The sequence below is a fragment of the Dromaius novaehollandiae genome, chromosome 3, assembly GCF_036370855.1.
Source record: "Dromaius novaehollandiae isolate bDroNov1 chromosome 3, bDroNov1.hap1, whole genome shotgun sequence".
NCBI classification, from domain to species: domain Eukaryota; kingdom Metazoa; phylum Chordata; class Aves; order Casuariiformes; family Dromaiidae; genus Dromaius; species Dromaius novaehollandiae.
In genome coordinates, this window is record NC_088100.1 from 103,965,015 (window position 1) to 103,989,899 (window position 24,885).

At 48.6% G+C, this 24,885-nt stretch overlaps 1 protein-coding gene and 1 long non-coding RNA gene across 7 annotated transcripts in view; one reads left to right on the forward strand and one right to left on the reverse strand.

Annotated features, from left to right (window-relative positions):
* LOC112984468 (uncharacterized) overlaps positions 1 to 13,072 on the reverse strand; it is an 84,155-nt gene extending 71,083 nt beyond the window's left edge. For 4 of the 5 annotated variants that reach the window (XR_010388569.1, XR_010388568.1, XR_010388566.1 and 1 more), the window contains exon 1: positions 12,951 to 13,072. This is a non-coding gene — a long non-coding RNA (uncharacterized LOC112984468). The remainder of the gene's footprint in view (positions 1 to 12,950) is intronic. The other variant, XR_010388571.1, reaches the window with a different exon arrangement.
* Positions 13,073 to 14,072: 1,000 nt separating this feature from the next.
* PROX1 (prospero homeobox 1) overlaps positions 14,073 to 24,885 on the forward strand; it is a 50,087-nt gene continuing 39,274 nt past the window's right edge. For both annotated transcript variants that reach the window (XM_026102355.2, XM_026102356.2), the window contains exons 1-2: positions 14,073 to 14,476; positions 21,816 to 23,604. In XM_026102355.2, coding sequence (XP_025958140.1) covers positions 21,883 to 23,604 — 1,722 coding nt within the window. In that variant the 5' untranslated portion in view covers positions 14,073 to 14,476; positions 21,816 to 21,882. The remainder of the gene's footprint in view (positions 14,477 to 21,815; positions 23,605 to 24,885) is intronic.

Here is a 24,885-nt window from a genome sequence, read left to right on the forward strand (position 1 = left end):
GCATCAGAAATTATTGTCCGGATGCCTATTGCGATATACAGATCTCTCTGCCTTTCACAGCACCATCACCCTCCATTTGGACCCTCCCTGTGATCACCTTAACCAAGCCCTGCTGCGCTTATGCTTCATGGTAGTGCCCTTCAACTGTGCCTGCTACATGACTACACACCTCTTGTTTCACAAAACTGGTCTTATCCATCGTGCTGGAAAAAGAGTGAAAAAGAGCAGAGGGAAGCAAGGAAATAAAATCCTTTTGCGCTGAAGACAGAGGTGTGCAGCTCAGGAGAGATCTCCTGCGTGACGCTGCGCGGGGCCGTCGAAAGCAGGCACAAACCTGCCACATTCTCCTTGCAAAAGCAACCTTAGTTCAAGGAACTTGCAACTTCGCAGTGATTATCTTAACTTTCTTTTAACATACTTACCACACGTTCTGTTTTTTAAAGCACAGAAGTGGGTATTTCAGAGTACAAGGGAAAGTTGCTTCACCAAGGAATTTAGAGCCAAGGACACGAAACCTGCAGGTACTTACTCCTTAAGAATTACGCTAATGCACCCACTACAACACGATGAGAGTATACACATTGCATCCATTTTTTCAGATGTGTAGGGAAGGGGCCTAGGTAGGCTTAGAGAGCTGGAGGATTAGGGAAAGAGTGTAAGATAAAACAACTTCTCAAACAGTGAACCTATCAGTCACCGTGCAAGTCTCACGTTTTATTATATTGACAAGGACCTGTTTTTTAAGGATTTGTTTTCTGATCTATTTTTGGCTAATGCACTCTTACAGATAACTCAGTTAAAAACAGTGAAGCGAGGCAGAAGATGCAAAAGTCGCAATTCCAGCATTGACGTTTGCATGGCCCGTGCATTTTGTTCTGCATTTTATAGCAAAAGCAACAGTACATCGAACTGAACGCTCAGAGTAAGAGGGCTGCCAGGCAACTCGCGTGAATTAACTCCTTGTTTAGAACCTCAGTTTGTGAATTGCCAGGTTCTTGATAATGCACTAACACATCATTTTAATCTTATTTACCACTTTGCTGATCTGCCCTTGCCTCTGCAAGTGTGTGCGTGTGAGGGGAGAAACAGAGAGAGAGAGAGAAGAAAATTACTCGTGCCTGACAACGTGGCCACATAAATGGTCATAGTTGTGGGTTTCCCTGGGGAAACTTGTAATGCCACAGCAAAAATCCCGCCAGCCTGCAATTACGCTGCCGGCAGCAAGTCCCTGCAGCGCGAGGCATGGTCCGCGGCTCGTGTCGGCGGGGAGGGCTCGGCTGCGCCTGCCGCCTGCGCTGGCGCCGGCTGCGGGGCCCGGCGGCGGAGGGGAGGAGGGCCGCGGGCCGCGTGGCCCCACGCCGGCGGGCAGGCGGAGGGGTCTCCCGGGGAGCTGCCTCCCGCGTAACTGCGCAACGCGGGGGGCAGAGCCGGTGCGCAGAGCGACCGCTCCGAGACCTTTCAAAGTCGCTCAGAAATAAACACCTTACAAATGCTTTCTAGCAGGCTTTCGCCCATGCTGCAGCAGCTATTGTCCCAGAGCACAGGCCCCCTCCCAGCACGTGCGCATACGTTTGCTGTATGATCCCCCGCCATCCCCTGCTACGGCTGGATCCCATCTTGCAACAGAAACCACTGCCGGTCGCCACTGATGTGAAGGACTCTGCGTTAAAAATAAAAATACGAGCCTCAGCAAAAGGGAGAAGAGTTCCCGGGCGAGGAGCGTGAACCCGTGCCAGTGACAGACTTGAAGTGCAACATGACAGAGATGCTGCTGTGACCGGACAGTTGGGGAATGAGCCGGGGATCCCAGGCATGTCACGGGGATGACATCCCGCAGCGCCGGGGGCTGGGGCCGCCGAACCTGCTGCCGGCCGGTCCTCCGAGTGTCACTTACATGAGCTCCAAAGTAATCTTCTGGCCCACCCTTCAGGAAAAAGATAAGATGTCATGATCAGCTAATAGAAAGTGACAAGACGAGATAAAATGCGTGAGGAGGGAGGGAAGGTTTAGGATGGAAAAGGCATTATTCTTTCCTCTAATGCCAACCGTGCCAGCTATAGGGCTGAGTTAATTAACGGGCTATTTGAGCACTTTCATCCATTTTTGCATATACCATTAATTTTTCGACAGCTACATATAAGACAATTAACTTGTAGCTTTTTAAACAATCAGACATGGCAATCCCTTCAATCTGGTGGAGAAAACATTGCATTTTTACAGAAAAAAAATGGTTTTAATTAGGGAAAAAGATGGTGAAAAGTCTTTCTTTGTCTACTCTTCCAGCCATAGCCTTCCATCTGCCACCGGAACCCATTACCAAGACATCTGAGCGTCTTCCACAAATAAAAAACTACAGGAAGGTATCAAGTTTCCGGCTTTTCTCCCTCTTCGGGGTAGAAAATTCTATCTGTCAGACTCCGAAGTTCACTCGCAATGGAGACATCGGTTTTGCTCCCTAACAAAACGCTGGCGCGCCACTTGACCAAGTCCCACCCAGCACTCGGCGAGAGCTTTAGGCTGGAAAACGCTCGCCAAGTTTGTCTCCCAGCATCGTCCCTGTGCCACCGCCGCCCACGGGGGGCACGGCACGGCTCGCAGCTGCCCAGCCCCTCCAGCCACGCCAGTGCGAGGGGGGAAGCAGCCTCATGGGTGCTCCCTTTGCACCGCAAAGAACTCCAAGCCGAACCAAGCAGCAATATGTTTTCGAGCTTTTGCCAAAAAGTAGGGAAACCTGTAGTCAGTGTAGCTAAGCATTGGATAACAAGCGTGGTGTCTTCTGCTTGACATATTTTCCTGGTGTATTTGTTTGTAAAGGTAGAGATAAGTATAGTAACACAATCTGTTCTTTAATATCACAGGCAAAGAAAAATCACTAGTCACTAGCTACAACCTTTTACAATATCTGAGAGACAGGTGCAAGTATCTGCTTGTTTTTTATTCTAAATATCTAGAATGGGGCCTGATCCTGAAAACCCTGCTTTCCTCCGGTAATCCTTGAATGTGATAATAATACTAATAAAATGCAACTGCTGATGGAAAGAAAGAAAAGAAGATGAGGCTCAGGTTCCTCACACAATGTTTGCAATGGCTATTTGCACTGAAGGTAAGAAAGCCGACTTGTATGTGCAATATAACAGAAACAACCCATTCTACACAGATCTAGAATTTTGACAGTTATCTGTGGAAAACGCAGACTTAAAAAACTCTTAAGAATAATTATTAGAAGTCATAGCCAAAATAACATACATCAGCCTTGATTAGTTACATGAAAAAGCTTCTATAAATTGATAGTTTAAAAACAGGAAAATTAGCAGTATGATTAAGTATGAATGGCTAATAAAAAGAATTTTGTTAAAACAGATTAAAGTTCAGATCAAGGTCACAAAAGGAACTGATTGAGGAAAGCTGTCATTTTTGCTAGGACTCCGTAGCTGTTTTAGCAATGCTGTTTCCTCTGAATCAGAGTCTTGTAATGAGAAATTACACTGCTGGGGTTAATAAAGAGTTGGCACATCTGTTTATAACAATATTTTAGTTAAAATATTGTGACCAAAGAAAAAAGAAATTCCTCATGTGCAAGTAGAAGGAAAGGGATATAAATAAGCAAAGCAGTCCCCAGTAAACTGTAAGGTGAATTTACCCCATAGCTCCAGTCCTCACATTTGCTGTATACTCACCCTAGGAAAAAAATCCACTAGTGGCCCAAAGCCCCCTTCGTCCCCCCTGTTTTTTTCTAAAATAAAGAGCTTTACATTCAAGTCACAGCCCCACAGAACCACGTTAGCAGGGGCTGCGTAGCAGCGCTGTATTAATGGGGGATTGGGGCTGTTGGCGGTGGGTTTTTTTGGTTTTTTGCCAGCTTTACCCTTTCTTGGCTGCAGCTGACCTCCAAGAGCGCATGCCTCCGCACCGCTTTCTGTCCTCGGAGAATTTTCAACGGAAAGATTCACAGGGAGACTTTTCTCTGCCAAAATGTGCCTTTGTGCATGCAGGCACCAGTGGTCCTCTGCTACAAATGGGACAGTGCTAACACCTAGAAACTACAGGTGCAGCTGAGCTCAGGAACTTCAGGCGAGAAGCAATCTTCTGCCTGCAGGTCTCCTCTGCAAGCCATTTGGTTTCCTCATTACCTCACCGCTACACACAGAGCAGCTGGGGATTTCTGGAGGCCAAAGGGCTGGTGTCTAGGATTACCTTCTCCTCACCTATAAATCCTGTCCTGAAGGTGTGCAAGTGAAAGAGGGAGGGACCAAAAGCGTTCAGGCTGTTCTCAGCCACCTCGTGCTAACAGCCCACAGTGCTCGGTGACGGTGGCCGTGACTGTGTGGCGGCTGGGCCAGGCTGCCCTCCAGGAAGGTTCAGTGGGGAGCACACAATTCTGCATTTAAGTTTGGGTCCGGGGGCTCCTCCGCGAGCGTAGGATGTGTATTAATGAGAATTTTAGCATCAGTGGAACCGTTCAGCAGTATCCACCGCTCCGTGGATGCAATGCTCCAGTGAAATCAGCTGTTGAGCCCGTAAGATGGGCAACCACTGGGGACTGGGTTTTTTCAGTATTTTTTTCTCCTGGGCCTGTACTTTGCACAAGGGGGAGCTGGTATGTCTGGTGCGCAGCGGGAGCCACTGCTGCCACAGTGAGCGTCGGGCTGCTGTCAGTGGCATAGGCTATCGTTGCAGTTATTACTATTGCTAGGGCTGATCGGGGTCAGCAAGCCAACGCAAGAGACATTGTACAAGCCAGTAATAAAGGGACAGTCCTTGTCCCAGAACACACTCAGGCTGCTCTTCTGACAAGCTGCAACAGGTTCTGTGGCGGCACCTTTTCTGTTGCTAAATAAAGAACTTCTGTCTTCCAGAGGCTAAACCCACTGCTGAAAGACAGAAAGGAAAGCTAACTAACAGGACAAAGGGCCCAGGCGTGCGTGCATGCGTGCCTTTTTTAAAAAAAAAAATTGTTTGTTTTGATCTTTCTTGAAAGTAGTTCACATCGAGTGAAGCGCGTCAACACAGGAGAAAAGGAGGATTCAGTTTTAGAAAGGACAACTGCTTCGGATCAAGCAGGATTCAAAAGTCAGAATCATACAGATAAGATTTCTGTGCCAGAAATCACATTTTTATTAGTACGTAAAACACATGTCACTTTAAAATGAGTATCTGCAGCATGGAGTGAAATAACCCTCCAGCAGTGAAGTCAATATTTAAATCAATATCTCTGGTAAGGAAAATATCTTACTCATTGATATAGATTGGATTCTTTTCCTTATGAATCTCTCAGGAGGTAAACAGCATATTTCTGTTGTAAAAGCAACCGAACAGCATTGCCAAGCAGGTCTAATCATTCCTCAGACTCAATAACATGATGCTCTGAAATTATTAATGTTGTTATAAATGTCATTTGGCCTTTTTGTCAGGGATATATTTCTCTTCCAGAAAAAGGCACCCACATTATTTTGGCCCTGATCCTGTCAAGTGCGAGCCATTGGTAGCTCCCAGGAACTTCAGTGGGAGTTTAGAGCACTCTGGGATTAATTTTTTACATTATGTAGGTACCTAATGATTCAGTTACTCAAGGCTAAAATCCATAAAAGACGTTAGTGTCTTTATGTTAAATGCTGCAACATCCTCCATCCACTCCAGTGAAGCTGTGCCGCATTACAGAAAAGATCACCGATTGCTGACACTAAAAAAAGGGTCAGCGGGATGAGCATGTTCCTGGGGCCTGCAGCATCGCCTGGGGTCAGGGGCTCCTGGGTCCTGCTCCCCGGACCAGTGGTGCATTTTACATTACGGGGACATTATAGAGAGGTAAATATATATAAGCCTGGATGCAGAGCACTGCCCCTCCCAGTTTATTGTCCTAAGCACTTTTTCACAAAGCCACACTCACTCTTGCTTGCTATGATAGTTTTGGTCCTTTCTGCACCAAGACAAATCTCCAAAAGGAAGGGTCAGGATGATCTCACCTTGCAAGCTGGTGGCCAGGGCACTTCTGCGGGAGGGGACAGCCATGACTTTGCATGGCTTGGGGATGAGGAAAGTGTTAAGTGCAGATTTCCCACCTCTAGGACAGCCACCCTCACTTGTAGGCTATCCTATGAAAGATGGGAACTGACACCACCATGAGGACATCTTGCAAAGAAAGCAGTTTTGAGTGCATTTTTGCTGGAGCCTGTAGGCATGGATAAAGCAGGTATGCTGGCTCCTGAAGGGATTTCTAGATACCTAAATACCTCCTTGGCCACTGAGGGATGGCTCTGGCAAGCACAGAAACAGCACTGTAGCAACTTAGGGAGCGTAAGTGTCTCCTGAGCTGGATGATCTAGGATGACAGTTTTGTATATAGACACGTACGGTCTACCTACACTCTCCTCTAGGCTCCTAAATCCATTGGCTTATTCAGGACCTCACAAAACATCTAGGCACCTGTGTCCTATTGAAATTAATAGGACATAACCCTTGAGACTGTTCTGAAATGTTATTAGACGCCTCTGAAAAAACTGCCCCTGAAAAAATTTTTCCTCAATGCCTTGCAGCACTGGACCCTTTCATCTAAAATCAGAAAGGTCACAGATATGTATTCTTCAGGTAATGGGAATGATCTTTTTCCTAGAAAAGATGATTTCTTAAAGACTGTTGCTACATAATATAAAAATAAATTAATTCAACACACACAAAAAATCAAAATCATTTTCCCCAGGTTATAATCCCTTTACAAAAATCTTCCTCTCTCTTGAAACAACCAACCAAAAGAATGTAAGTCTATAAAATTAAACCACATTTCCTGTTCAATACCAGCTTTGATTATTCAGCAGGGTAGAGTACAGCTTTAAACTATCAGATGTGCCTCCTTTTCTTCTGCTTTATGATTTTAAACTTCATAAGACTTTTAATGCTAGGACAGGGCACCTCACAGTATTTTTTCATGTGGCTTCTAACCCTTCCACACGGAGGTTGCTAAAATAGTCTACATCTTTGAATCATAGTAGGGTGGTACTGGCTAAGAGCTGTCACCCTCCGGTAGCTCTTCTAGTATGATTAATTGAAAGAAGGCTGTGTTGGGATTAGTTTTTTTTAGAAGACAACAGTTTCTATTCCTCAGGCCTTCAAACAATAAGAACTACCTGGATGGCTTCCCAATTTTTTTTAAACTCTTGTCCAGCATCGCTTTGGCTCACACTACAGGTAAGGCATACTTTGGTTAAAAGACACAGAAAACTATTCAGAGAGGTAAGCATTGACTGATTTAACCAAACCCATACTGAGCATAAAGCCATACCAGACGAAAAGGATTAGAGCTGAAATTAAAATCAGCTTCCATTTCACAGCCTTTTGTGCAATATGGTGTGAACCAAAACCTACATTTGCCAGAGTTTTGCATTTGACTTCTAAACAGAATTGGCGATTACACCTCCCGGAGGTGTAACTGTGTGTGACACCACGAGAAGTCAATTCAGTCGGAGAGCAAAGCGTTTCCTCACGTGCGAGAGACGGACTCCTCCTCAGCAGGGCTGATATGATAAATGATCAGACAGCCGGGGCTCCCGGAGTCTGCGGTTTGCTGCGAATAAATGTACCAAGGGAATTCCCGCTCCTGGAGCCTCAACCCAGCAACTTGCGCAAGCCCTGGGCCAGATCACCAGCTGATGGAGACTGGGATGGCTCTGCTGGATCTGGCTGGCATCCGACATTCACTTACAATTTCTGAACAGAGAATTAAGACGAAGAGCGAGATGACATAACCACAATATTGCTAGATCTGAGAGGGATGAAAGGGAACAGGCAAAGTGTCTGCTACCAACAAAAGACCAAAGCTACCTCTATCGCCATGGAGCAAGTCTATGGATGAGGCATAAACACGGAGCCTTGCAACGTGACTAAAAACGCATTTGACCTGAGGAGCCCTGCTGGGGCCAAGTAGCAAGGCCACCGAAGGTCGTCAGTGATGGGAGGTCAGATTCTAGTGGCAGCGGCTTGGCTTCCTCGTGGGATAAGGCTGGTGGAAGCGGTTTCCCTGTCAACCTTCCCATCAACCCTATCAAAAGGGAAGGCTAGGGAAGAGTGAGGCCCTGCATCAGACAGAAACACATCACAGCAGGTTACAACGGAGGTGGACTCTGTAACTGTGCTCCATTGGTTCCTGCGGGCCTGCAGTCTTTTGAGGGGGCTCTACCCAATACCTGTAAACCCAAGCCATACCCTAATTTACGTCAGGGTCCTCATTCAGGCAGTCTGACAGCTGGGAAACCTTGATCAGTCAGGGTTAGCTCTTCCTTAGCAGACCCCAGCCTGCACTGTTTAGCTTGGTTAACCCCAAATGGTTAATCTTAAAAGCAATCTGGCAAAAATATGGTTTGGGAACCAACTCACCAAGTTTGCACAGTGGTGTTTAAGCTGAACAGTACATTAGGTGATGTTTATTGGGCAGACAAACTTTATGTCCAACGTCACTCAGTAAGTCTTTTTGCATGAAAAATCTGCACCTTAGGTGCTACCAAGTGCTAATTTGTTAAGGAACCCTTAATTGAGTGACAGTTAATTATTGACAGATTTGAACTACTTTATCTCTCAATCAAAATCTGGCTCTGTCCCAGGCAGCAAGCAATTTACAGCCACAAAGGTAAATCTAGCCACGTGCATGCTTTTTATTCCGAGGCCTGGATGGCTCTCCCTCCCCCACCCCCAGCTTCTGCTAAAGTTTCTCTCTGAAGGAGCCGATGATCCCCTGGTGATCACCAACCCACGTCAAGGTGGTTACCCTGCTTAACCCCACTTGGCACGGAGTGGGAATTACCAAGGGGACATCCATCTGGAGCTGCCTGAGATAAGAGGTGTCCAGTGTTAATAAACAGGCTTCCTCTACACCTCAGCAGGGCCTTCCTTTTCTAAACAGTCTTCCTTTAATGTTGTAAAATGTTTTTTTCCATTTACTCAACGATCATGCCTTTGCTGGTGGGGGAGGGCCAAGGGAAAGAGAGAGAGGAGGGAGGAGAAAGGAAGAGAAGAGAAGAGAAAAGAAGAGAAAAGAAAGGAAGAGAAAAGGGGAAGAGAAAAAAGGGAGAAAGAAGAGAAGAGAAGAGAAGAGAAGAGAAGAGAAGAGAAGAGAAGAGAGAAGAGAAGAGAAGAGAAGAGAAGAGAAGAGAAGAGAAGAGAAGAGAAGAGAAGAGAAGAGAAGAGAAGAGAAGAGAAGAGAGGAGAAGAGAAGAGAAGAGAAGAAGAGGTCAGCACATGTTCCCAAAGAATTTGGACACCTGCTTTCGAAACAAAATCACTAATGCTTAAAGTTCTCCCAGCCTGGCTATTTTGCTTGCCTCTTGCACACACATAACATGCAAAGACAGGGAGAAAGAGAGAGAGAAAGAAAGAGAGAAAAAAAGACAGACAAAGAAAAAGAAAGAAAAAACAAAAGAAAGAAAAAAGAATGAACATACTAGTAGCAGTAGCAGCAATAGCAGGAATATCACATTCACTGTAGTATCTCTAAACGTTCATAAATGTTTTATGCATCCTAAAATGCCATGTACAAGGGATATGGCATCCCACTGAGGTTAATGAATGAATGAGGTGCCCTTGAAGGTTAATTTGCACAAACAAAAGGTCAAGGGACATCTTCAAAACAAAATATTGATTAAAGCAAGTTAAATGTTTTGACTTGAAGGAGACATGAAGGATTAAAAAGCAAAATAAAGCAGTATGGATAAGAAAGGAACAGGAAAGAAAAAAACATCACCCCCAGACACAAAGGAAATGGTAGAAAACATATCTGAATCAGCTAGTCATCTGCTAACAAGCTGTAAAGATTTCCAATGACAAGTTGTCACATTAGTTTAGTGAAACTGAAGCAGCACTTATCCCTTTTCCTGTGCTTAATCTCTCAGCCCGCTGCACAGAAACATGCTACCACGTTTAATAGGATTAGTTTAGTTCACTTTCTCTTCTCTGGAGGTTTTTTTTTTTTAACAATTCTATTTCCATCGGTACCAGGTTCTTGAATTAAATTGCAGTCTGCGGAACCACCGAAGTTGTAGTCACTCTCCAGGTTAAAGACGATCTCTTCCAAAGCTTTCCTTTTTGAAAGGAAGAGCCGGGGCAAAGGGGAAACAAGGAAAGGCTCGAAATTCAGCAATTACACACATTAGGCAGCCACTTCTCTCTCTCTCACACACACTGATGATGCTCTATTGATTTCAGTAGAGTCATTTTTAATTCACATCAGCATAAGTAAGAGCAGATTCAGGCCTTAGTGGTTTGAGGGCATTCTTGGTTTTATGTATGAAAGCACTTGGACCTCCCCACTCCAGAAAAAAAAAACCAAACCTTCCCCACCTCAGAAAAGAAAAGAAAAGAAAAGAAAAGAAAAGAAAAGAAAAGAAAAGAAAAGAAAAGAAAAGAAAAGAAAACCTGCTGTGTATTTGCAGCTCTGCTACCTCACTTAGTTTGAACAGACACTGCAAGGAAAATGATCAAAGAAAAGGCAATTTTAATATACCCCTGTCACTTTCAATTTTGTTGTCATGCCACAAAGGGACAGAGGAATCACTCATGGTCATGGACACATTTCAAAAGTTTTCCTAAGTTTCTTGCATCTGTTTTTTCCCTTGAAGGAAGAAATGCAAACACAGAACGCCGTCAGCTTTTCTCCTCAGCAGCAACAAAATTTGGAAGAAGATTTAACCCTGGTGTGCCAAACCTTGCAGCTGACAACAGACCTGACACTCCCTGTATCGGGAGGAAACCTAGTATTTCGATCTGACCTGTGTGACACGTACTGAGCCTTAGACAAGGACAGAGGACGGGAGAGGAGAGCCCACAGACCTGAGCGCACCCAAGCTTTGAGTCCAAACTTCACTAATGTAAATTATTTTTTCTCGGGATCCAACGTGCCCATCATGCAGAATATAAACAGTGCGACTACCTTATAATTTATTAATTACCAAGAAAAGGACATGGGGCTTCTACAAGAGCGCAAAGACAGACTGGAATCTGCAAGTTTGTTGCTTTACAGGCTGACGGGGATCACACTTGCAATTGCTTGGGGAACTTTTTGCGGAGGCAGGCGACGAAATCAGCAGTGCACCCACCGACGGTGGCAAGAGGCTGCCCAGCCACTGCCAGTGCCACAGTGGGGACGCTGGGCCCTGGAGAGGGCACCAAGGTCTTTGCTGGATACAAAACCCAAACACACACCGCGAACTAGTCAGCTCCCGGCACAGGGATCCCCCGGGGGGAATTAAGTGTGGAGTAGGAACAGCTTTTCCTCCACCTTTACATCTGGGCGGAGGAATATTTTTGCTGCTCCTTGATTTGTTGAATCAACCTACGTTCCTTAGGAGGTTGCCTATTTTCCGCTAAGATTAAAAGAAAAAAAGAGCATTCGCTGCCTGAGAGGGCCAGTGAGTGGAAAGCACGCGTTTCATTGCAATGGGGCTTACCGGTACGCCAGGTCTCAGGGAGGGCTGTGTAGACTTGAAAAAGTTGCAAGACACAGTGCTGGAAGAAGGTAACCTGCAACCAGCTGAAGAAAGGAGGCAGTGGGCCTGATGCTAGGTGGAGGAGCACATGCCCAGTGCCAGAGGCCGGGGCCAGGCTGGCAGCCGGCAGGCCTGTGGCTGCTCCTCCACTGAGTGACCTTGGGAAAGGTGCTTCACTTCCAGTGACTCAGTTTCTCTTTCTCTACAACGGTAAACCGTCAGTGGCTGAGGCTAAGTTGAGACACAGCGGTGACAAGCGCAGCGTCAAAGGTAGCTATTTATTTATCAGCATTGGCTTCACCTCTACACACATCCCTGTGTCCTTTATAAAGGAAAAAAAAAAAAAAAGGAAAGAATTCAAGAGAGTCATTCACCTGCCAAATTTAGCCTATCTCCCTGTGCGTCCAGACACACTTCTGCACCCTTGTCCCAAAGCCCCTGCAGCACTTACAGCTACAAGCGGAGGCTGAACATGTCACCCAGGCAAATTGAACCCGCGCTGAAGGAAAACCAGGGAGCGGGCCCTCCTCCCCGCGCTGCCGTCGGGGGCCAGAGGGCCACCCTGCTCCCGGGCTCCCAGCCACCAAGAGCCGGGCCACGCCGGCCAGGGGCCGGCTCCCTACTGCTGGCGAGGGCAAGGGGAACACGCGTGGGAGCGCGCGTGCGCCGCCGCCCCACGGCCTCGCCCGGCAGCCGCGGGGGGGGGGGGGGGGGGCGGCCCGGCCGTGCTCTGCCCCGGCGGGCGGCGGCGGGGGGGCAGCGCCGCCGCGGCAGGTTTCGCCCCCGGCGTGGTCCCGGCTGCGCCGTCTGGCGACCCGGCGGCGGGGGACACCCCGGGGGGGGGGGGGGCGCTTGCGAGCGGCAGCTCTGGCAGCGCGAAGGGGCCATTTTCGACGGGTAGCGCCTGATTTCTCCGTGGCCCAACGCGGTCTGCGTTCGCCGCCGCCGCCGCGGGCGGGAGCGCTGCGGCCGTCGGGTCCCGGCGCGCCACGGCCCCGGCAGCCCCCACGGGCGGCGGCGGCGGGCGGCCCCGCGGGGAGCCGCACGTTTCGCCCCCGCGGGAAGGGGCCGGCGGGGAGGAGCGGGTTTGGGGCCGGGGTTGGCCGAGCCGGGCGGCCCCTACGGCGTGACCCCTGCCCGCCCCGAGGGGCTCCCGCGCCTCCGCCTCGCAGCCTGCGCGCCGCGGCGGAAACCCACGCGCGGGGCCGGGAGCCGCGGCCGCCTCCAGCGGGACAGATGCTGAAACGGGGAAAGGGAGACAAAAAGGAGGAAAAAAAAGAGGCACCGGAGAGCGGCTCCCTGCGCCCCAGCAGAGCGGACGGGGCGAGCACCGCCCGGCGCCCCGGCGCCCCGCGCCGTCGGGGCTGCCCCTCGGGTCGTGCCGCCTCCGCCGCCGTGCGCGCCGCGGAGGGGCCGCGCCGCCCCCCGCCCGGCAGCGCCGCGGGGGCGCGGACGGGGTCGCGGAGCCAGCGCCGTCCTTACCTCCCGCCGGGCGCCGCGGGGGGCCCCGCGCTGCGCTGCGCGCCGCTGGACGCTGCTCGCGCTCCTCTGCTGCGCTGCCGCCTGAGCGCGTTTGCCTAAGCAAACTTTCGCCTCGCCGCTCCCAGCAGCCGGGCGAGTCCCCGCATGCACAAACGCGCGTGTCCTGCGAGGAAAGGGGCGCCGGGCGCTGCTGGCCCGCACGCCCGCGGTACCCGCGCGGTGAAACGCGCCCGCAGGCTGTGGTGTGGTTCCAGCCCAGAGCTATAGGGAACATCCTTTTATTTTTTTAATCAAGATTCATTTTCTCCCAAAGATTTAAAGCAAGGTCCAGCCAGAAGCGGGCTGTAATTAGCCGGGGATGGATCTAAGTTGACCTAAACTTTAGCTGCGCTGTACACGGTGCCTGGTTCACAGCCGCCCGTGGTAAATTATCACTGGGGTTTCCTAAAAGCCTTTTGTTTTGACACATTGCAACCTGATGCTCTTTTTCGTGTTTATTTTTTGCCTCTCACGTGAAAAGCGAGCCGCGAGGCTTCCAGTTGGAGCTGCCGCCGCGCACGGAGTGAGCGAGGCCGTTTTGCGCGTCGGCGCGGCAAGCCTCGGAAGCGGCCGCAGCGTAATTTACCTATTTCTCTTAACTTTGTGACCGGGCAGCGGGGGCTGCGGGACACCTCTGTCACGATCACGGCGGAAAGCTGCGCACAGCCGGGGCACGGCTCCGCGGCGCGCACCGCTGCGTGGGAGGGGAAGGGGGTGCCCCCGCGGCTGGGGGGGCTCAGGAGACACTGTGCAAAAAACCGCGTCGCGCTTTAAACCCGACGGCTTTCCTGAAAAAAGTTGCTCCCGCCGGCGGGGCGGCTTCTCGCGCGCCGGCGCCCTGCGCGGCCGCTGCGCTGCGCTGCGCTGCGCGCGTGGGGCGGCCCTGCGCGCGGCCAGGTGCGCGGCCGAGGCCACCTTCCCGCGGGGGGGGCGGGGGGAGGAACCCGCCCCCCCCCCCTTCGCTCTTTTTTCCCTCTCCCTGCCAAGTTCTGCGCTCCCTCGGCCCCTTCCATCCCAAGGAGCCTCCCGATTGGGCGCTCGGCCGGGCCCACGTCACGCACACTGTGACGTGTAGTCTTCCTGTTTCCTTCAGCTGTGTCTTAAAGTAAATCTTGTGGCGGTGCGGAGCGCTCGCTCGGCTCCGCGCGCCGCTGCCCCGCGCGCCGCTGCCCCGCGCCGCGCGCACCGCTCCGCGCGCACCGCTGCGCTCCGCTCCGCCGCGCCGGCACACACATACCGCTCCCGCGCTGCCCGGCGCGCTCGCTCTCACCCGCACTCGCCCTCCCTTTGCCCAATTATAATATTCATCAGCGCCGAGATCGCGGGCTGCGTGCGTGCGCGCGCGCGCGGGTGTGTGGTGGTGTGTGCGTGCGTGTCTGTGTGTGCGTGCGTGTGCGGTGTGTGTGTGCATGTGCGTGCGTGTGTTTCCCTTTCTCACTTTCCACCGGCAAAAAAAAAGAGGCTCAGTTCCATCGCCTTTGCACGGAGTAAGTATTCTCTCCCTCTCCTCACTTCCTTCCCCCCCTCCCTTCTCTTTCTTCTTTTTTATTTTTTTTTAATTAATTCGCACTTGCTTGGACTGCTTTAAATGATCTAGGGGGAAAGAAACATTAATTCCCCGGCAAAATACTGATCGCCGTTATCAAATCTGTGCTTCTTTTTCCAGGGGGGCAAAATTGCAATGACTTTATTAGCTGAGTAGTAGTAAATCCCCAATACCTAAAGCAGTCCCGGTTTGTAAGCCCGAAGCCCGAACGGACTCCTCACCCTAGGCTGCCCGGTGCTGAAGAGTAAGTGACCTGCTCGTTGTTAGGTGATCCTCCCACCCTGCTGTCGCCCTGCCGCCTTTTGTGGGCTCCTGCGCTTTATTTGATTCCGTGCGTTGGAGGGCAGTTTTGTGGGGACGCAAGAGGCACCGAGGATTTTACTTCTTTTTGTTGTTCCGAGCTTCCTCCTTCCCCCCCTGAAGTTCCCCGTCCCCTGCTTTAAACTCCTGCCCTGGTCCTCGGAGCCTCCTCTTTGTCTTGTTTATTATAGCTGCCTTTCTTTCTGTCTCTTCCAATTTGCTTGTCATTTGCATGTCGCTACTTCTCCTTTTTAACCCAAACAGGGAAGGGCAGGGACTTTTTAAAAAATTCTCATTCTCCTTATTGTTCCGATTACTTTTTCATTGCCAAGGGTGGGACGAGCCGCGAATTGTGGAAATGTGTAGAAAATGGCATTTGAGCGGTAGGTAGCGAGCACACGAGATCAAGCGCAAGTTGCGGGATGAGAGCCGTGGTCGGGGAAAAGATTAGGATTGTCGGTACTTCCTTTTTGTTCGGTTGTTGGCTGTTTTTTCTCAAAGAGGGATTTAATTTGCTTCTCTTTTTTTTCCCCCCGATGGAGATCTTCCTTGGGTTTATCCCCCCCCGCCCCGGCCGCTGCTCTGCTGCGTGGCCCCAGCACTTTGCCGTGTGTTTAAAGGGAGTTAAAGCGCAGGAGGGGATGGGGCGGAGGGGCGCGTTTGGGGCGCGCTGCGGCGCGGGGGGGGCGGCCGGCGGCGCTGCGCGGGGGCGGAGCGGGGCCCAGTTGCCGGTGTGGCCGGCGGGGCCGCGGGAGCGGGGCGGCGGCGGCAGGTGCGCGGGGCGCGGGCAGGTGCGTCCCTCGGGCGCGCCCGCTGGGCGCTGACACTTGTCCCGTTGCCGCAGGGGCCCTGGCCGCGAGGGCTTAGCCTTAAAAAAGAGAAGCAAATAAATAGGCAGCGGCGGCCGGTCTCCGCGCCCGAGGAGCGCAGCAGGCGCAGCGGAGCTGGGCTGAGCGCTCCGGGGGCTGGGGGTCACGTCCGTGCTCTCCGTCCCCGGAAATAACAGATACGGAGGATATTGACTTAATATCTTTGACAAAGTCGGGGGTGTCAGTCACGCCTGGCAGGGGAAGCGGCCGCAGACTAGAGGTGCCCTTGAGTGCTGGGCAAAAGTTGCCGAGTGAGGATGTTTGCACCCTCGGTTCCCCGCCGATCCCGCGGCGAGCGGCGCCCCAGAAGCCCCGTCCGGGCTCCATCCAGGAGCGTGGGCACGTGGACGTGCGGCCACGTATGCATGGGCGCTGCTCGATGGCAGGAAGGTGCGGTGCTGTCCAGTGCAGGTCAGAGAAGCACAGCCGTGTCCCCGCGAGGTGTAAAAGCTTAGATTATTTGTCACTTCCATCATCTGTGGAGGTTTGGCAGTGTGCAGAGTGAATTATACCACGGCAGTTTTCCTACCCGTAGATTTGCATGTGGCACATATCCTTTATGTCTTAGTCTCGCAGTTTTTCTGCGAGTTGCCATCCATCATGTAAAGTTTACAGCCGCTGCAGCCCGTTTTGCATGTATTTTATCTGCTTTTTGTCCGAAGCTTACCTTTAACAGCTATATTGCATACTGTGAAATGTTTATTAATACTCAAATGTAGATAGAGGATCAACATTTCATGGGCTGAACTGTGATAAAAAGTACAGCGTATATACTTTTTGCTAACAGCTCCATATTAAATTGTTCTGTAAACTATCTAACATTCACTGAATGTTACTGTCTGTGTATATAGCTAACTTCTCTGCCAGTGAAAATCTGAGGCCTCTCACTGTATATGACTTACCTTTTTTATGCTTAGTTGATAAATTTAGATAGTCATAGGAATGGACACATTTTGAAATTGGAATTTAATTTGTGTGCAGGGCAGAATTGTAAATGCTGCAATTTATGATCTTTAAACAATGATTTATTCTGTCTCAAAGTGCAGACTAACTGCACTTAACTAATTCAAGAATTCTGATTTAATTGTGTTGTGTAGCATGGAAAAATGTCTTGGAAAACTTGGGCTGTTTGTAGTAGGAAGCTTGTGAGTGTTTCAGTATTGTCTCTACACAGAGTCCATGTGAGTTCTTACTTTCTTCATGATCAATGAAATAGCAAGAACCAAGCTGGCCTGTAAGGAGAAAAAATGTGAATTTTGTACTTAGGGTAGCTTGGCTTCTTTTTTTTTCATTCGGAGAAGCTGTTTCCTCAAATGGTACAACCCACAGATACATGATGAAGGGTTGTGCGTCTCCCCAAAATAATAATAAAGGCCTGTACTAATGAGATGCTGAGCAACTCTTGTTAGTGAGCTCTGTCAATTCTCCCTGAAGTCGATGGGAATTGAGGATGTTTGGCGTTCACAGGCTTTGCTGAATACCTTGCTGGATTGGGCCCTATATCGTCAGGTATTAAAAAAAAAAAAAAAAAGTGGCTTTTCTGTTTTAGGCTAAAGACCAGGTAGTGTAATTTTGAACTAAATCGGGTTATAATGCTTGCTGCTTCTTGTGGAGCAATACTAATAAAGTAGCTGTTAATGCATACTTACTTATTTTTTCTGCCGTATTTCAAATTCTTTTATTGCATGCCTCAGCTAAAGGAATTAGATAACTCTCTCTCCCAAGAAAACTTGTGTCAAAACCATCCAAAAAGGTAGCACTTTTTCATTAGTCTGATGAAGTGATTTTAGCGCTGAACAGCTCTATGGTATGTAAATGTCAACTGCTCTTCGGGTTTTACCTCTGGTTTTGTGTGTGCAGTGCTGTTGACTGAAATAATTTTCGTCTTGCGCTCCCTGGCTGATTCTGGCAAAGCCATGCCCGGCGTAGCGCCTTAGGATGAAAGATCTAAATATTTCTATTAGCAGAAGCGTGTTAAATTTCTTGTGCAGTATTGGCATAGTGGGCTGAGAACAGGCAGTCAGACACTCGACCGCAGAAAGTAGTTGGCTTGTGAAAAGACAGGAACAATTTCAGCTCTATAAACCAGTATCTCCTCAAGTTCATCAATGGATATGCTTCAAGTTTAGCACTTCGCTACTGTGTGTTCAGCGGTCGTTTCCTATCAGTTGGGCACCAAGGACTTTAGGTTAGTCCATGTTCCTCCAGACTTGCTAAGTAGGATGAGTTTAGATTTAAAGCTCCTTTCTGCCTCATAGATGCATGAATTAATCTAAGGGAAAACGATCAGGATCTATGCAGATCAGGATGAGTTTACAAAATTGGTTACAGAAACTGATTGCTTTGTATTGAGCGCGGTTAAATGCCTGACATCGTATGCCATCCTAGCTGAAGGTTTGGGAACAGGGACGCTTAGATACCTAGAAATTAAACTGTTTCCAGCTAATATATTGATGTATATCTAATGCATAGAAAATAAACCCAAGTGTGTAGATGCTGCGCTACTTAGAAGTTACTCATAGTCATGTTTAATCAAATTGCCTTAAATAGAAGTTTTGAGAGTAAGAAGTTATTCAGTTACACTTAATCAAATCTCCTTAAACAAAAGCTCTGAAATTAAATTTGTAAATGAAATTCTGAAAACTGTATTTTTGGGTGGACTCAGAAACTAGTGAGGCCCTTATTGTGTTTTTGAAGTACAGAGGAATGGAAAATGTCCTGTGTCTTTTAAGAGAAAGCCACATCTTTCAAGTTGAGGCCCTAGATGTAGAGGGTAAATTTAACATAAACTATGCCTGGCATCAGAAGTGACATGTAAAGCAAATTTAACCTTCACAAATTTAAAGCTCTCTAACTCAGAAATCTTTAAGAGCAGCATTTCTATGTAGGTATTGACAATCTAATCTACCCCTCTAAATATATATTTCTGGACAGATGTACAGAAACAAGATGCATGAAATGTAGTTTTGAGACAGTATGCAGCCAAAGTACCAGTATTATGTAAAGGACGTGAACTTCCTAATTTTTTTCCAAGAGTTCCCTATTTATCCACTTCCAGTTTAATCAGTATCAAGGTCTGCCTGTCACGTCTGGGGTTTTGCATGCTGCTATACATGGCCTTCCCCTTTCCTTGAGGTGCGAGTTGGTTTTGGTCCCTCCTAAACCAAAATGCTAACGAATATTGTGGATACCCGTTGTGCTCTGTCAAGCTCCAGCAGCACGATTTCCCGTACTGAGGCCGAAGCGAACGCCGGCCTTGGCGCGTTAGGGCAGCCCGTGGGCTCAGCATCGCGCCAGGGCCGGTGGGGCGAGGGAAGGGCATCGCTCGGGAGCACCTCCTGCCGCCGGGGAGCAGCTGTCGGTGCGGGTGACGGGAGAGGGAAGTGGGTGCCGGGAGGAAGGATGCGTGGCAATGACCTCCCAGCCCAGCGCAGGACAGCCGGTTTCCTGAGCTGCTGGCTCAAGGGTATGGCCAGCCCTCCCCACGTGCGTCCTTGGGGCGACTGGGCCAGGGAGACGGAAACGGTGTGCAGGCACCTAAAATTTGCTGGGAAATGTGCAAAACCTGAAACCTGACGTGAGATTTTTGGTGCGAGTCTGGGAATGTACAGCTAGATCTTAAACAAGTGTAGTTTAACTACAGAAAGGGAAGGAAAAGCATGGAAGTTTTGGTGTTTTGTTTTGTTTTTTCCTATTGGCAACTATTATCTTTAAGCAAAATGCCTTTAGAATATCTTACATGCAGTAAGCAAGAGCTCTTACAGTTATCTTGCAATTAGTTTATATCGCTTTCAAATGAACACCACTAGACTGGAAGGTCAACCTTGACCCTGGTTTGCACTGAGCCAAGATCGCCTGCTTAAAACCTCCCGTGACTGCGGTGGTGTGTCGCCCCTTTCCCCCTCACCGAGAACTTGGCCTTTTGCTTGTGAAAAGACCCCTTCTGAAAATCCAACTCCTCAGATATTTTTTTTTTAAAAGGAAGTCCTAATTGTTAGAGCCTGCTCCTGGTCCCCCCAAAACCCCTTTTGCATTAACTCAAAGAGAGTAGGAGACTGTCTTTTACGCCATATACTTCCAAGCAGGGCCTGATCCTGCCACTGGTACCTAGCAGGACTCCAGGGGAATTGCTTGCAGAGGGTGATGCTACCTAATGTGCAGGTGATGGCATTGGGCCCCTGCAGTGTAACTCCTTGTTGTTTTATTATTAGCATTAGGTCTCCAAACTTCACTTGCTTAATGTGCTCCTTGAGAAGGAGTGATTTCTGAAGGCGGTGTCCTGATGACAATGTAAGGCTTTGGATTTCCCATCTGAATCCATGACATTTTTTTTTATTATTATTATCATTCTTTGCTGTCCTGTATGCATATTATCATTCTTTGCTGTCCTGTATGCAAGGAGCCAGTAATGTAAACAAACCTCATGTCCCTTGCATAACTGTCTCTGACACCAAATCTCTGAAAATTCTTCTAGTACATCCAGAATCTGTGGGTAAAGGCTGCAGAATAAACATAACGTTTTAAAGTATTAAAAGCGCTTTTTTTCCCCCTCCTGGTTCCAAACTAAGCATTGACTACTGTCTTGATTTTACAGATTATTTCATGCTGAAATTATGCCTATTTGCATGGATAGTCATTCTTTAAAACTAGCCACAGATGCAGTCCTAGGGAGCACGTAGATGTTTTTACAGGTGAACCGAAAGAGATGGGAGCAATTCCAAAAAGTCTGCATGCTGCCTTTGGCAATATACCCTGTTATTGTGAAGACTGTGCTCTGTTAAGCAAATGTAAAGTTTAATATTAGATAAGCGTCGCATGAAAAATATTTTAATTTTACTCGGTGTTAAATTTTAAGAAACAGGAAAGAACGTCTAATGCTCTATGTGCAATGAGAGTTTAGCATCACTAGTTAATAAGTCACAAATTATGTCAAGAGCCTTTTACAAAATGCAAGGAAGTGTGTTATCTTTTTATGCTGTGTTCCTGGGAAACAATGAGAGTTCATATAAAGAGAAGGTATCTTCCTTTCTCACGCAGTTGATTGATGTTCTTTCTTTCATCTTTCCATATTTTTTCTCGTCTTTCTGCATGTCACAGGAAATAAGATTCTGTGTACTCAAAATATTACATGTAAGAAGGGCTTCACTGGGCATTTGAGATACTGTTTTTGCAGATTTTTCTAAAGCAGAGAGATGTGACACTGAACATGCCTCGTTTCTGCTATGCAAAAAATTTAACGTCGTATATTTTAGTGTGTGAAATACAAAATTTTCATGCTTCAGCACTGGGATTTACTCAGAGGATATAAGTTAAGAAAAGGGAAAGAATGCATGGGGAATTTAAAACACTGTTGTGGCCAGCCACTGCTAGATGCAAGGCTACGTTAACTAGCTGCGTTTTGGCCTTTATTTGATCACATCTATGTAAATATTATAATCCTGCCATAAAATATTTTAATGCATTTTTGCTTTGCTGAATAAATGTTTTCCTAATGATTTAAGAGGGGTTTTCTTCCCAGTGTAAGTCTAAATGCGTGTATGTTTTCTTCGCCTTCCACGTATCCTGTCCTACCTAAAATTAAGTGAAAGTTGTTGTTTTGACCTTCGAATACTTATTTTCCATTTTTATCTCTCTTTATAAAACAAAACCACAATTACAGTTTTTACATTGCAATTGAATTTTTTTTAATCCAAATTTTATACAATTTCTTGTTTTAACAATAAATCTTAAATAAGGAGTACTTTCATCTTCTTTTGTAACATGTATCTCAATGCCCTAAATTTAATCAATTGGTTGTCAGAGGCTGTGTTCTTCTAATCTACTCTTTCTTCTGAAGATAAACAGTATCATTTTAGGCATTTGTGCAAGAGAATCATATTACTGGTGCTTAAGCAGTTTTTGCTTTTTTAAATCTTAATCCATCTTAAACCAGTGGAGCAGAAATATTTAAAAATGTTTCATTTCAAGCAGAGTGCATAATAAATTGCAATAATTGTAATGTGCCATAAATCCCAGAGCCTATGCATTTTGCATTTTATTCAGGATTGAGGTCAGGAAATTTGGAGAAATTTAAAGAAAATGATTCATCAGTCCTTTTGTTCTGTTGGCCAGGGTCCCAGGATTCTTGAGCTGAGCCCAGCTGACAAGCTTTTGAAGATGGCACAATAACAGTCCAGTGATGCCTGACCATGACAGCACAGCCCTCTTAAGCAGGCAAACCAAGAGAAGAAGAGTTGACATTGGAGTGAAAAGGACGGTAGGGACAGCATCTGCATTTTTTGCAAAGGCAAGAGCAACGTTTTTTAGTGCCATGAATCCCCAAGGTTCAGAGCAGGATGTTGAGTATTCAGTGGTGCAGCATGCAGATGGGGAAAAGTCAAATGTACTCCGCAAGCTGCTGAAGAGGGCGAACTCGTATGAAGATGCCATGATGCCTTTTCCAGGAGCAACCATAATTTCCCAGCTGTTGAAAAATAACATGAACAAAAATGGTGGCACAGAGCCCAGTTTCCAAGCCAGCGGTCTCTCTAGTACAGGCTCAGAAGTACATCAGGAGGATGTATGCAGCAACTCTTCAAGAGACAGCCCCCAAGAGTGTCTTTCCCCTTTTGGCAGGCCTACTATGAGCCAGTTTGATGTGGATCGGTTATGCGACGAGCACCTGAGAGCTAAACGCGCCCGGGTTGAGAATATAATTCGGGGTATGAGCCATTCCCCAAGCGTGGCATTAAGGGGCAATGAAAATGAAAGAGAAATAGCTCCGCAGTCTGTGAGTCCCCGAGAAAGTTACAGAGAAAACAAACGCAAGCAAAAGCTGCCGCAGCAGCAGCAGCAGAGTTTCCAGCAGCTGGTTTCGGCGAGGAAAGAACAGAAGCGCGAGGAGCGCAGACAGCTGAAGCAGCAGCTGGAAGACATGCAGAAACAGCTGCGCCAGCTGCAGGAGAAGTTCTACCAAATCTATGACAGCACTGACTCTGAAAATGATGAAGATGGTAACCTGTCTGAAGACAGCATGCGCTCCGAAACCATGGATGCGAGGGCAGGCGACTCTGTCGGCCGGTCAGACAACGAGATGTGCGAGCTGGACCCAGGGCAGTTCATCGACCGTGCCCGTGCCCTCATCAGGGAGCAAGAGATCGCAGAGAATAAGCCTAAAAGAGAAGGTCCCAAGGAAAAGGAGCAAGGGCCAAATTCTTTCCATCCCGAAGGCAAACATTTGGCTGAGACCCTGAAACAGGAACTGAATACGGCCATGTCACAGGTTGTGGACACAGTGGTTAAAGTTTTCTCATCTAAGCCCTCCCGCCAGCTTCCTCAGGTCTTCCCACCTCTCCAGATCCCTCAAGCCAGATTCGCAGTGAATGGGGAGAACCACAACTTCCACACGGCCAACCAGCGCCTGCAGTGCTTCGGGGACGTCATCATCCCCAACCCCCTCGACACCTTCGGCAGCGTGCAGATGCCCGGCGCCACCGACCAAACCGAGGCGCTGCCCCTCGTCGTCCGCAAAAACTCGTCCGACCAATCTGCCTCTGCCCCGCCGCCCGGGGGCCACCACGCCTCCCTCCACCAGTCCCCGCTGTCGGCCACGGCGGGCTTCTCCACCTCCTCGTTCCGCCACCCCTTCCCGCTCCCCCTCATGGCGTACCCCTTTCAGGGCCCGCTGGGCGCCCCGTCGGCCTCCTTCCCGGGCAAAGAGCGCGCCTCCCCCGAATCCCTAGACTTGACTCGGGAGACCACGAGTCTGAGGACCAAGATGTCGTCGCACCACATGAACCACCACCCTTGCTCACCAGCACACCCGCCCAGTGCCGCCGAGGGGCTCTCCTTGTCGCTCATAAAGTCCGAGTGCGGTGACCTTCAAGACATGTCTGAAATCTCACCTTACTCGGGAAGTGCAATATCCTTTTCTAAAGAAAAATGATAGTCGGCCGCAGTGCCGGGGCCAAATCGTGGGGGGCTCGCGTTGCACTTTCTTGTGGCGGTGCGCGTGGTAGCCGGGAAGAGAGGACTTCGTGGCGTACCCACATGCCGCTGCTTTCCTGAGAGCGCAGCGCTAGCGCGGCGTTCGGAGTGGGAGCAGACAGGGAGCTTTGCAGGGCTGGTGGTTACGTCGAATATTGGGTATTAATTAGCAGAGCCGCTTCGGCTGCAGTTTTCTGCCGCGTGCCCCATTTCACCTGCTTGACCTCTTTGCAAAGAGAGTTTTTAAGGTGATTGCCCTCCCCCCTGCCCAAACAAACAAAACCCCAGTCAAATAAAAAAGACCCCTCCACCCCCCAACCTTTTAGACCGTCTGGTTGGGTGGGAAAAAGCCTGTCCCGGGGCCCAGGTATGGCACCGTTTCGCGGTGCGGAGGAGCCCCTGCGCGGCGGTCCCGCTGGCCCAGGGCGCCCGGCCGCGCTGCGCCGCGCCGCCGCGGGAGCCTCTCCCGTCCCGCCCCCTCCCCGCCGAGCCCCCCGGGAGCGCGACCCGCTTTGCAGCCTGTCGCCGCCGCAGCTCGCACAGAACAAATGTTTGGTTGTTTGGAAGCCTTCGGTCCTCGAGTGAGTAAACAAAATAAAGCACAAAAGATACAGGTACTGATATATTCAAGCTGCATCAAGTTCTTTCCCCCCACCCAGAGGTCTGTTCCTCAGCCCTTGTGCAGCTGCCTGCTATGCATGATTAACCTCTGCTCAGCCATACACAGAAATCTTTTGTCCTAACATACACAAAGCAAATTATTTTGGAAAGCTAGAGAGAACAATTAAATATAAAAGTTCAGCTGTATTAAATTTACAGAACACTTCCCCCTCTCTAAAAAAGAAAAATATGTATGAAAATCCTGCTTTTTAGCCCAATATCAGGCTTTTGTTAGGGGAAAAAATACATCTCTGCTTTTATTTAGGCATGTCCAGATATATTCAATATATTTTTTTCCCCTGAAAACTAGTACTAAATTTTTTTTTCTTTTTTAGCAATGACACCTCCGACTCCTTGCATCTTCTCCCCTAATGTGTTTTTTTGGTCGAAAGATTTTTCTTCCAAGTACAGTTGTATTAAATGTGAATAAAATACCCAATGCTAAAATCGAGGATTTTGGATGAAGGGTAGGTTGACACCTAATGTCTCCTCCAAAACCCCTCCATAAAGCAGCAGCAGAAGCATAGCATTTTAGGTGTAGCTGATTTCATTTCCA